At 44.5% G+C, this 13665-nt stretch overlaps 2 protein-coding genes across 2 annotated transcripts; one reads left to right on the forward strand and one right to left on the reverse strand.

The window, feature by feature from the left end:
- The first annotated feature begins 1025 nt into the window (after window positions 1-1025).
- LOC119053238 (olfactory receptor 52D1) lies at window positions 1026-2035 on the forward strand. The gene is given in 2 exon segments (XM_037150724.2): window positions 1026-1176; window positions 1178-2035. Coding segments are annotated over 2 exon segments (954 nt in total). The 5' UTR covers window positions 1026-1080.
- A 5868-nt stretch (window positions 2036-7903) lies between these two features.
- On the reverse strand, window positions 7904-9448 carry LOC119050133 (ubiquilin-3-like). The gene has a single exon (XM_037146295.2). The coding sequence runs from the start codon at window positions 9446-9448 to the stop codon at window positions 7904-7906; it is 1545 nt and encodes a 514-aa protein (XP_037002190.2).
- Window positions 9449-13665: the final 4217 nt, after the last annotated feature.

Raw genomic sequence — 13665 nt, forward strand, 5'->3', positions numbered from 1 at the left:
TAAAGTTACTGGGGAGGGAGGGAATGTATGTAATACTAGCTTTCTATAGCAAAAAGTAATTCACTCTTTCAAATTGTTTACTGTTTGTTAACTCTAGGACACTCCACTCAGTCCTTCAATCCTCTTCCATCATCAGTTGACATTGTGATCAAGCCATTATTCCAACCATTCCATTGTTGGTTGTATAGTAAATTGAACTGGCTTTACCATAGTTAGCAGTGCTGTTTTTCCAGCTAGCATGTCTGTTGCATGTCTTACTCACATGTTACCCTCATGGATGTTCAAAACACTGTAGCATGCTAGCTTATTTAAGTATACATTTGAGTATATTCAGGTTGCCTGGCCTCTTGCTAGAGAATTTAGGTGAAATATAAAAATAAGCCATTTGGTGTTTATCTGGGCAGCTATGTTACAAAAAACAGATTAAGTCAGTAAAACATTATGACATTAAGGCAAGATGTCAAAGGTATGTCATTAAGAGTTATCAGAACTGAGTCTTTTAGTGAATTTTGAGCAAAATTTCTATGTATGGGTAAGTTGTGGGGATTTACAACTGTGTAAAGACATAGCTCCCAGCTCTACAGACTTTTGAAAAATAATGGATGAATTAAAAAAGTAAAGTTGACTAAGGACTTGATTAAGAGAAGGAAGGCTTCTGGGAGACACAGGTGCTACCTGATATTTACAAATTTAGAGAGGTTAACAAAAAAGAAAGAAAAAGTACTCCTTGGGCAAATGGAATAGCATGAACTGGAAAAAGAAGCAACAGATTTTTCTAGGTGTATATGGGCAAAATAAAGTGAATAATGTGCAGGATGTGGTAGGAGATAAGTCTGGAAGAATTGCACAGGGAAAATTCTTAGCTTGGTGCTTAGAACATAGAACATGGCAAATGACAAAAAATGGATTACATGAAACAGTATCTTTTAAGACTTTGGAACAGCTAATAAAAAATATTTTTCTCAACCTGAAATACATTATTCACAGAAATGATCATCATTTTACGAGAATGAATCAAACACCTAATGTTGCAGGACAGGCGTACTAGCACCTACTGGATAGTCTTATTTGCCAGGCAGAATGTCAACTTCCAACATTAGTGATGGCAGTCTCCCAACCACTCTCTTCCTGACTGGGATCCCAGGGCTGGAGAGGGCCCACATCTGGATTGCCATCCCCCTTTTGTGCCATGTATTTGGTAGCACTGGCTGGGAATGCTGCCCTTATCTTGGTTATTGCCATGGACAACATACTTCATGCACCCATGTACCTTTTCCTGTGCCTTCTCTCACTCTCTGACCTGGCTCTCAGCTCCACCACTGTGCCCAAAATGCTGGCCATCCTGTGGCTCCAGGCTGGTGAGATTTCCTTTGGTGGCTGCCTGGCCCAGATGTTTTGTGTCCACTCGATCTATGCTTTGGAGTCATCAATCCTTCTTGCCATGGCCTTTGATCGATATGTGGCCATCTGCAACCCACTGAGATACACAGTCATCCTCAACCATACAGTCATAGGCAAAATTGGCCTTGTTGGGGTATTCCGTAGTGTCGCCATTGTCTCCCCCTTCATCTTTTTATTGAGGCGACTGCCCTACTGTCAGCACCGTATCATGGCACACACATACTGTGAGCACATGGGCATTGCTCGACTGGCTTGTGCCAACATCACTGTCAATATCATCTATGGGCTGACTGTGGCCCTGCTGGCCATGGGTCTGGATTCTGTTCTTATTACTATCTCCTATGGTTTTATCCTTCGCGCTGTCTTTCGTCTTCCTTCTCACGATGCCCAGCACAAGGCTCTGAGTACCTGTGGCTCCCACCTTGGGGTCATTCTGGTCTTCTACATTCCTGCCTTCTTCTCCTTCCTCACCCACCGTTTTGGCCAACACCGAATCCCCAGGCATGTGCACATCTTTCTGGCTAATCTCTATGTGCTGGTGCCTCCTGTGCTCAACCCAGTCATCTATGGGGCTCGGACCAAAGAGATTCGGAGTCGACTCCTAAGACTAGTTCGCATAAAGACTTCAATATGAATTCTGAGCAGAGGTTAAAAATCAGAAGATTACATTTGCACAATAGCAGTCTAGATGCAAGTTACATGGGCAGAGACCTATGGTATGAATGTATATGTTACAGAAAACTCTGGAAGGAGAAAAAATGGCCAGATAAATTGGAGATATCAATAATCACATGGAAATATCTTTTTTGAGGCTTTTTAAGCAACTCTGAATAGCCAGAAAAATGATAACATTTTAAATATTGTATCAGAAGTATCTACAATTTATTAAATAGTAAGAAGTTACTGTTCTGAAAAGATTCTTGGTTTCTTAGTGGAGATGCTCTACTGTGAATTCATATAGAAAAAAATAACATTTGAAGTAAATTTAATTTGAATTTTAATATCTTGAGTGATTAACCACACAAGATCTAAAGTCAGAGACTGTCTGGATTTGGATCTTGGTTCCCTTACTTCCCAGTTTTGTGACCTTGAGCATCTTGTTAAATCATTTTATGCCTCAGTTTGACAAACTGTTAAATAGTGGGTAATGGCAGTATCTGACTCTTAATGTTGTGGTGAAGAATAAATAAATTAACAGATATAAAAAAACTTAAGACATTGCCTAACATGTAACATGCTCAGTATAATAAGATGAGAAAGGTATGTAACCTCTCTAAATATTTTTAACCAAGTTATAATTTATTTGGGGCTGTTTTATATTATATCACTTCACAGGATTATTATGATAACTACATAACAACTCAAAATATTTAGACATTTATATTATAAATAGTGCTCATTAAAACTGCATTTTCTCCACCTCTCTGGTCTTCCATTTTGAGATCCCTTTCTTCTTAGCCGTAAAGTAATTTCATAAGGATTCAAGGCAGATGCCTCAGAACTCAAATGCCTCCTTAAATAATTCTTTATTGCATTAATAACCTCAGTTCCAAAGTACACAAACAGGCCCACAGATACTCCTCCAAGTGTCTCAAAAAATATGGTTGTCATTATCTGCATTTTAAGTGAAGAGCCTGTGGTTCAGAAAGGCTCATAGTCCTAAGATTATGCATTTGTATGGACAATATCTCATATGTTATCGTCTTATAATGGAAAGAAATGTAATGTCTTATAATGTCTTATAATGGAAAGAAATGTAATATGTAGATGCAGATATACTTAAGCTAAAATCTTGACTTCCTTATCTGCTATCAGCTGCATAATCTAGTCCATGCTATTTTAACAGCCTCAGCCTTACAACCTGACATAAATCAAGCATTCCATAAAAATTGGTGATAGTCAATAGAATTTGGTTAAAAAATCTTTAAATGTATAGATTTTTAAATGTATAAAGGTATGCTATATTTTATTATATTTGCATGACCTAAAATAATACATATTGTTTTTGTACTTCTTGGTTCATATATTAGCATTCTAAATCTTCATCAAAATAGACATCTTATCTGTTTCTTATATAATGCTAATATTCTCTCAATAAATGTTATGGGAAAATATTATGGACCATACTGGTATGCATCCTATTTTTTTGTTGTATTAGTGAATGATGTCTTCATTGTGCTTGTGTGATAACCAATGACAATGTATGTCAAGCATGGCAGACTCACAGGAGATGTTCAAACAATTAGATTTTGTTTATTTTATATTACACTGGGCTGATCAGATGAAGTCACATCCACGAGGATCAGAAGAGAGGGAAAAGTTTTTATTTCAGGCTTGCAATTTGGTGAGACAAAAGGAGAAATGTCAGTTCTGACCATAGAAAAGTTCAAGTCTAGCTTTAGAGGCAAGTTCACCCTCAGGGACCTGTCATGTCTGTGGCCTCAGAGGAGCTCCAGGAGAAAGAACAAAGGGGTAGAGCAGGAACCGGAAGTGAAGGAGGGACAGGACAACTGTGCAGGGACAGCCAACCAAGAGCATTGCTGGAAGAGCCTAAGGAAGCTTGATGAGATTAGATTCCTAGGGGCCTGCAACACCAGAAAAAATGTGCAGCCTTACAAGTTTTATGAATTTATTGAAGCTGTGATGGATCAATCTCAGTTTTTTTAATGGCTTTATTGAGGTAAAATTGATATACAAACACTGTACATGTATAGTGTGCACCTAATATGTTTGGACACATGCATACTCCCATGATGCTGTCACCACAGTCAATGTATTAAACTATCCATCACCTCTGAAAGTTTCCTTGTGTCTGTGTCTGTGTCTGTGTGTGTGTTAAGAATCTTTAATCAGTTTTAACTCAAGGCTGAAGTAAAGTGAGGTTAGTGGTTAATAGCAGAAAGCAATGTTTTACCACCTGACACTTTCCTTATCACCATAGCCAAGTTCATCCATTCTTAAGAAAACACATGAAGGGAATTTGACTTCTGAGAGTAGACAAAAGTCACTAACCAACAATGAGCAAATTATTCAGCCTGCTCTGTGACCATGGCCCTCCTAGAGACCTAAGCAACCTTTCTGCCAAATCACTTTGCAAGTCGTACACTTGCATAGGAATCAGTGCAATTACCAAATTGCAGAGAAGAGTTTTAAAAAGCCTGACCATGGAACCCTAACCATGGAGATTCTTCTTTCTTTTAGCCCTGAGTCTAGCTCTTTCAATGTGCTGAAGGAGATACTTTGAACTGGACTTTGAGTGATTCAGCTCTGAAAGGTCCTGAACAGCCACCCTATTGAGTTCTCCCCAGTGCCATAGCCCATCCTCAGGACTAGAATTCACCCCACCACTTTCAAATCGATCCATATGCCTCTCTTAGAAAACACACACACACACACACACACACACACTGATTCACATTCTTATAATGTACAATTAAACAGAAAAATCCTGTTCTCTGAGCCCTGACAAAACTCTCCCTACTACCTCTCTCTGCCTCTATTTGACTGCTGCATTATTTTATTTTGATTTTATTTGTGCTTGTTATAGGTAGGCACAGGAATTTCTTCATCATGATTTGGATTATTCTCTAAACTTTTCCTTTCTAACTGAGGAAACCTAAGTTGTACCTTCCTCTGTGCCTGGGCCACATGGGACGCACTTTCTGCTCATTGACTCCATGAGAACAAATTGATCCTGGCTGTGGGGGCAGTGTAAAGCTAAGAGGACAAACTCTGGAATCAAAGACCTTGGGCTTACTTATCTCTGTCAATCACCAACTGTGTGGTCTGAGGAGAACTGCAAACTAAATAAGGTACATGCTCCATCTACCATGAGCCACCTCACTGATAGAGCAGAGTTGTACAGAAAATAATGGGTGGGTTGGAAAAGTATTGATGACCTTCACTAAGGCACTGGGACTACAGAATTTAAAGTAGGAATGGGAGTCAGGGAAAAGCAGCTGAGCTATATTTGGACATGCTGAGCCAGAGGTTCCTCTGGGACACCCAAAGGGAAGGCTAGTAAGCTATGGAAAGTACAAATAAATTCAGCTTTGGGAGCCACATTGTTAGAAATATGTGCCAAGGAAATGTGCCAAGAAATACGTGCCAGAAATATGTGCCAAAACAAAGGAAATGGCCAAACCCTCTGAAGGATGAATAAAATAATTGGTGTAACATACTCCCACAAAGTACCATTCTATAAGGCAATGGATAAAAAAAATTAAATGAAGCAGTTGAAGAAAGAAAGGTCAGCATATGAAGTTTCATAGAAAAATGTGGGAAGATCAGGAATGAGAAAGAGTGTTGGTAAAGTTTCGGCCCCCATACTGGGGATAAGTCAGAGACTGCAGAGGGTGGTACAACATGATCCCTGGCAGGGCAGAAACTTTCAGGAAATTCAGAGATAAAAGCAGAGATAAAGTTCAGTAACCAATAAGGCAGCAGAGTCATGCATTTTGCAGTGTAAAGGGAGGAAGTCTGCATAGGAGGAGAGGATGGAGCTTCTGAAGTAGTGGGTGTGGATCTCATGAAAGCAGGATCCTGGCCCAGGAAGAAGATATCAGAGGAAAAGCCCTAGCTGAGGGAGAAGTTAACCATCTTTTCTGCGATACCAAGAGACTGGACCTGAAGACAAAATAATAGTCAAAGAGTAGAGGCTTCCAGAGGCCATAAAAAAAGCCATGGCTTTGGGGGCAGGGGAGGGACTGAGGGATGTGGCAAATCCAAGAATGCCTTCAGTCACTTGAGTAGGATTAGAGGTGGCTCATGGTGATGATGGTAATGTTGGTGAGGAACTGTGTTGCCAACTGAGCAGGACAAAAAATACTGAAAAAGATAGGATTTCCCAACTTCGTGTTCAAATTTGGAAAATACCCTAAGATTGTTACAGAACAAGAGGTCCAAGGCAGGGGGCACCCCCCGCCTTGGGATATTTGGCCCACCTAGGGATGCCAAAAACTGCTACAGAACAGGGGCCCCACCCAAGGACAGAATACTAATATCTACTGGGTTCTTCTGTCCGCCACCAATTGGAAAGACATCTCTCAATGCCAGAGATTCGTGAAAAGGAAACGAAATGTATATTTAATGCTATTTAGGCCTAACTCCTCCACTAAAATATCAAAGTTTTTTAAGGCATACATCTACACCCACACAACTCTCTCTTCTCCCACTGTCCCAACTCCGGATACTGTAAATCAGAAAAGGAACACACGTCTGTTTTTCAGGCCGCTGGCACCATCAGCTGTGTCACCGTGCAGGCAGGATCTTTCTCTAGTTAATCCAAAAGTCATATGGCACCCTCTCACAGTCCACTGGCAAGAGTTCTTTGTACTCAGTTCCAATCAAAGTCTCTCTTGCTTTCCAGGCCCCGCGGTCAAAGGGGGCACCCCAAAGCCACGTGGGCCTCTTCTAGGAAAGCTGCAGGGGTGCGCACTCCACCAAAAGCACGTGTCTTTCTTCTTCACCTGGCTGCAGGGATCTCCATTCTGGAAAAGCTGCGTGGTTTTCCCTTTCACCTGGGAAAGAGGGGGTCCACACTCTGCCAAACCCACGTGGCCCCCTCTTTCACCTCATCAAGAGGGGGTCCTCACTCTGCTGAAACCGCATAGCTCTCCCTTTCATCTGGCTGCAGGGGTCTGCACTCTGGCCAAAACTGAATGGTTCCCCCCACTTTTCACCTCGGTAAGAGGGGTTCTTAACTCAGCTGAGACTGCGTAGCTCTCTCCTACCATGGCTGCTGCGTCTGGGTTTAAATCTCCGCACCCATCCTCCTTTGTGGCCCCATTTCCGACTCCTCCTACAATCAGTTACTCTCATACCCTCCCAGCTTTACTGGGCTGCCATCATTAGTCGGGTAAGGTATGGCCCCCCATGGCGTGGAGCCAATCAATTCCAAGCTTTCACGCAGGCTCTGTAACTCGGGGGAGCAGCCCCTAGTTACATCCTGGGTAGAAGCCACTCCATTCTTCCTGGCTCAAAGCATGGCCACAGCTATTTAACATATCTATGAAACCAGTTAAGGATTATAGATATGTTAAATGACCATTCCAGAGGTTAGTTGCAAAACAAGCTCTCAATGGCCCTGCTCCATCTGTTCCTTCCCCCTGGGGTGGGGGTGGGGGGGTGAAGACATTTTAAAATTTCCTGGTCACACACCTTGAGCTCTGGACCCCATCCCAAATCCTTTTCTGGGGCCCCCTCTTGACTGTGCCCTGTTACAAGATTATGGGTATGAGAGGGTAAAGCGCAAACCCAAGACCATTTAACATGATCCTGTTCTCCCCCAAACAACATTCCCTTTGCCTGTCTATCCTCCAATCAACATTACACATGAGATGCAAGCAATCTTTTTAATGTAGAACAGGCTTGGGCTGTACCAGTGTGCACATGATTTGAATAGGAGGAATTCTCAAAATAAGCTACTTCCCCTCCCTTCCCCTTTCCTTTTCTTTTCCTCCCTCTCCATGAGGTGGTGCATTGTGAGCATCAGCTGGAGACCCTAGGCCTCTGGTTCCCCCAGCAGCTTCCCAATGGCAGCATAGATGTCTCCACTTGTGGCCATCAAAGCCTGCAGGTTGGCATCACGATTAGCAAAGCCCATGGCCTTGAGATGTTCCAGTCCTTGCTGGTACCTGCTTTCAGTGAGGAGGGATGAGGATAGTGAGGATTGGGTAGACTGGGAACAGGCATTGGCCAGTTCATGGAGTAGCTGAAAAACTGCCACGGCAGGTTGCACAGGGGTTGTTCTGTGACCCTGTCCTGCATTCCTAGTTTCAGGGGCTCCTGTAGCCCCATTCGGTTTACCTGGGCCCCATAAAAATGGTCCCAGATCAGGTACCTCCCTGGACAGGATCTGCAGGCCCTTTTCTATCTGTACTAATGCCTGCAGTGCTCGTGGGTTGGTGAGGATGGGAAGTAGTGGTATATGATGTCTCAGGGGGCTATCAGTGGCCAGCTGTTGTAACAGAGCTGGATTTTGCTGGAGGACATGCAAGGCTCTACGCAAGGCAGAGGGTGAGGGTCTCAGCTGACTGGTTAGAGTGGCTTTCCCTATGGGCTGCTGGCCATCCTGGGAGGAAAGCTCTTTGCCTGAATATGAGTCTGGCATACTGGTCCCACAACCTGAATTGGCCTGGTTTGAGGCCATGCTTCTGGCCTGAGCAGCTACTCCCACCCTGACCTCCTGTGCCATTGACCTGGAGGGGACAGAGGCGGTGGGGATGGCAGTGATGGTGTCAGTACTGCTGTGAGCATTGGCCTCCCCTCTGCAAAGCTCTGAACCTGGTTTGTGGCCTCTGGAAGCAACCAGTGGGGCAAGAGTGAAGAGCATAAGTTGCTGGATATTAGAGGAAACCGGATGCATTGCATTATCACCACCTGGCACTGCCTTCAATGCCTCCAGTCCCTGCTTGTCTGCCTGCAGGACCTCCTGTTGCTGAGCTGCTTTCTGCAAGGTTTCTGGAGTCCTAAAAGCTGACTCAGTTTTCTGTACTGGCCTTGAGGATTCAAGAACATGGCTGGTATTGGCTGGTTTCTCACTCGCCAGGCCTTGAACTAGAGGATCTTCCAAGAACTGCACCACAGCCTCAGGTGCAGCTGTCAGCAGTTGAGCCAGCTGGCTGAAGAAGTCAGCCAGGTCAGGTGAGCTCCGGGCTAGCCAGCCCAGCCTGGCTACCATCCCAGCACGGTCTGACGTGGAGGCTTCAGAACGATGGGTGCAGTGGCCTGGGGGATCTGGCAGAGGTCGGGGACTGGACAGACGGTTTCTGATCACCAAGTGGACCGTAGTTCCATCAAGAATGCCACGCTGGCTCAGAATGTCTTGATCCCGGAGGATCTTTCCAGTGAAGATGAGCACCAGTCGGTCAGTGTCACAGTGAAGACGTTTGGAGATCTGTTTCTTAAAGTGGCGGACACTGCTATTTTCTGCCAGCATAAATTCCTGGCAGTCATGCGGGGTCTTGACAGACACTCTGATGATACGTGATGTCTCTCGACCAGACACCAGGCAGCTGTCCCCTGCTTCTTCCCTAGCCCGTGCCATATTTTCTTGAAAGCAGGTACAGGGACATCTGAGGGCCAGTAGAAAACTAACTGTAACACGGAGCACACCTGTGGGCAGGGGCCGATGGGAATCCAGTGATGTCCTCTCACCCACGTCCTATAGATACCACCTCCCAACTTACTCCTGCAGCCACCTACCTCCCATAGGCACGGCAGCTGCCCTTCTTCAGGGGCTGCCTTAGTGGATGTGATGTCACCCATGAGGTCACAGTTGAGACCTGAATGGGGGAAGGGCAGAGGTCTCTACCATCTGCCTTAGGTTGGCTCTCTTTATGATTTGAATTAAGTAGTAATTGAAAAAAAATAATGTTTCTTTTTAGAACATGTTCTGCACCAGCCTATGTAACTGTTGAAAATTATACCAAATTAGTTCAATCAATGAATATAGCTGAGTTGAAAAGGCAGCCATAGAACCAGTTTACAAAATACTAGCTCTAGTCACCTACCTTTCACTAAATTACTAATGGCCATGGCCTAATTAGGACCACAGGTTCCCCTTTCTATATGAACGGAATGAAGAAATGTGTAATTAGTCTATCCAGCTTCACTCGGTGTTTTGTAGGCAGCTTGCATGTGAGAACCACAGGCTGAACAACCTGTCTACCTGGTCCTAGGAAAGGTAGCATCAAATCCTGTCCCCCGAGAACTTGTAAACAAAGTTGCTCCCAAAGACATAAACAATGATTTCAATTCTCACAGGAACAGAGCTGAACAAAAGAAATAGTGAGAAAGTAACAGTTTGACTTTCGGTTTTTAGAACTTAACAATTAGATTTTAGGTATATTTGAAAAGCAGATTTGTCACTTGGGAGGAGTTATATTTTGGCTGTGAAAACAAAAATCAGAAACTCTCTCAGGCACTGTTTTGACAACTCCAGGCAGGTGGTGTTAGGGGACTTAAGAGTTGGAAAATTTTAGTTTAAGGTAAATAGTTGTAAGCCTAGTAGGTAATGCATGTGTAAAAGTTACTGTTTCAGAAACTACAGATAAGGCTCTCACTAGAAACAGCAGATCTCCTGGGGCACTGCTAAAGATCACCGCCTAGGGAACAAGTAGAGGCATCCCGGCCATTGTGTTCCAGGGAGAGACAGAAGACAGCCCACCCAAGGGAACAGCTAATTGCCCAGGGCGAGAATAATGCAGTTTTTTTTTTTTAATCGAATTTTCCCTGAATTTCAAGACCCCTCACTAAACTTTGTTTTCTGTTATAAAAAGGCTGCCTTGGAAAGAAAATGTAAGATGCTCTGTTAGGACATGAACCCACAGTCCTCTCAGATCACCGGCCATCTGGATAAAGTGCCCATAAAGATTCAATCCCTGTCTCTGCATATTGGGTTCAGTATGTGACAGGCAGCAAGAATGTCAGTTTCTTTTCTGGTTTCAGTGGGGCCCTAGAGTAAAGTCTCTAATCCCTATAGGAATTATAATTTTTTACTGTAAAAATGAATACATCAGGCTGTTTTGGCAATTTTTAAATAGAGTCAGAGCTGCCATCCCAGAGGAATTAACTGGTACACCTTACTTCTCAAACCTTTGAAATGTTTGAACTAGGCTTGTAACAGCGTGCAGCTAAGAGGGGCACCCCAAAAGATTTAGAATGGGATCCAGAACTCAGGGTGTTCAGGAAATATTAGATAGAAAAATAAGATGTCCTCAACCCTTACCCCCCACACAGGTGTCAGTAGGGGGAAGGGACAAATGGAGCAGGGCCATTGAGAGCCGTTTTGCATAGCAACAGTTTCACAGATAACCTCTGGAATGGTCATTTAACATATCTATAACCTTTAACCAGTTTCATAGATATGTTAAATAGCTGTGGCCTTGCTTTGAGTCAGAGAGAAGGGAGTGACTTCCACCCAGGATGTAACTGGGAGGCAACTCCCAGCCCCCATTACAGTGCCTGCATGACAGCTTGGAGACCATTGGCTCCACACTATGGGGCCATCCCTGCCCATACTTACGATGGCAGCCCAGTAAACTTGGAATAATACAGGAATGCTGGCTAATGTAGCTGATTGTAGGAGGAATCGGAAATGGGGCTGCAAAGGAGGACTGGCTCAGGGATTTAAACCCAGACACTGCAGCCATTTAAAGAACCACAAATCTGTGGCAGTAGAGAGGGAAAGCCACATGCTTCTGGCAGTGTGGGGACCCCTGCAGCCATGTGAAGGAAAGAACCACGCAGTTTTGGCGAGAGTGCAGACCCCCGCAGCTTTGGTAGGAGAGGCCCATCCGGCTTTGGGGTGCTCCCTTTGGCTGTGTGGCTGATACAGGGTGCAGACAGGGGGGCCCCCCGAGAAGATTTGGAAAGGTGTCCAGAGTTCAAAGTGTATAGGAATATTGGAGAGACATATAAGATGTCCTCACCCCCCCCCCCACAGGGGGAAGAAAGAATGGAGCCAGGCCATTGAGAGCTATTTTGCATAGCAACAGTTTTGGAGCTAACCTCCGGAGGAATGGTTATTTAACATATCTATAACCTTTAACTGGTTTCATAGATATGTTAAATAGCAGTGGCCAAGTTTGGAGCCAGGCAGAAGGGAGAAGGTAGTAGCTGGGACTCAAGATGGGATCTATGAGCTGCTCTCCTGAGTGAGGAGGGCTTGGACTCAGGATGTAACTAAGGGCTGCGCTCCTGAGTGAGAGGGCCGCTGTGTGGGAGCTTGGAAAAGACTGGCTCCGAGACATGAAGGGTCCCCGCCTGGCCAGATGAGGGAGAGCCACGCGGTTTCAGCAGAGTGAGGACCCCCTGTTGGTGGGGTGAAAGAGGGAGCCACGTGGTTTTGGCGGAGTGTGGACCCCCTCTTTCCCAGGTGAAAGGGAAAAACCACGCAGCTTTGCCAGAATAGAGATCCCTGCAGCCAGGTGAAGAAGACAGCCACATGCTTTTGGTGGAGTGCGGACTCCTGCAGCTTTGGTAGAAGAGGCCCACGCGGCTTTGGGGTGCCCCCTTTGGCCGCGGGGCCTGAAAAGCAACAGAGACTTTGACTGGAACTGGGTACAAAGGACTCTTGCCAGTGGACTATGAGAGGGTACCACAGTACTTTGGATTAACTCGAGATCCTGCACAGTGACACAGCTGACGGTGCCAGCGGCCTGAAAAAAGGATGTGTGCTCTTTTCCTGATTTACGGTACCCGGAGTTGGGACAGTGGGAGAAGGGAACGCTGTGTGGGTGTAGGTGTACAACCTAAAGGACTTTAATATTTTAGTGGAGGCATTAGGCCTGAATAGCATTAAATAAACATTTTGTTTCCTTTTCACAAATCTCTGGCATTAAGAGATGTGTTTCCAATTGGCGGCGGACAGAAGGGCCCAGTAGATTTCAGTATTTTGGTTTTTGGGAGGGGCCCCTGTTGTACAGCAGTTTTAGGCATCCCTAGGTGGGCCGAATATTGTATTGCCCCTCCCTCGGACCACCTCCTCTTGTTCGGTAACATGGCCTGGGAATCAGGAAAGACTTTGCCTGGAAAAAGGGAGAAAGAACTCTTTGCCAGTAAACCATAAGAAGGTGCCACATGGCTTTGGAGTAATTAGAGATCCTGCCTGGATGGCAACACAACTGACAGTGCTAGTGGCCTGAAACACAGACATGTGCTTCTTTTCCTGAGATACAGTACCCCGAATTAGGGCAGGGGGAGAAGGAAGCACCATGGGCATCTGTGGGTATCCTAAAAGACTTTGATATTATAATGGGGGCATTGGGTCACTACTTTAAGTCTGTATAGCTTTAAATAAAACTTTCCTTTCCTTTTCACAAATCTCTGGCATTGAGAGATGTCTTTCCTCTGGCAGCTGGTGGCAGACAGACCATCCCAGTAGGTGGTCAGGACAGTATTAGTATATCATTGTCCAGAGTCCGGGCCCCTGTGTGTCTGTTCTGTAACAGGCTCAATAACCTACAGAGTAGGCCCCCCAAAAAAACAAACAAAAAAAAAACCAGTGAATTCCAAACAGCTGTGCAAAGCTAACAGGAAAGCAGACGCACTAAAGACAGTACTGAAAATGAAAGGCATTCTTTGAAATTAGCACCACTGGCTATAGCTAAAGAATAACAGCTGAGTAGCAGCTATTATAGAAATTCCTTCCTTGGCTTATTAACACCAATAGAAATTTCTTCCTTCTACTTACATATTTATTCCTCTTCCTCTCTGCTGTCATGATAAGTAAAGTAATATATAACTGTGAATGAACTCTTG

Source organism: Artibeus jamaicensis, unplaced genomic scaffold (assembly GCF_021234435.1).
Source record: "Artibeus jamaicensis isolate MK-2021 breed Jamaican fruit bat unplaced genomic scaffold, CSHL_Jam_final contig_69, whole genome shotgun sequence".
NCBI lineage: Eukaryota > Metazoa > Chordata > Mammalia > Chiroptera > Phyllostomidae > Artibeus > Artibeus jamaicensis.

Bases quoted from the DNA above. Each gene is read 5' to 3' on its own strand.
- LOC119050133 (XM_037146295.2), bottom strand. From the start codon at position 9,448: ATGGCACGGGCTAGGGAAGAAGCAGGGGACAGCTGCCTGGTGTCTGGT.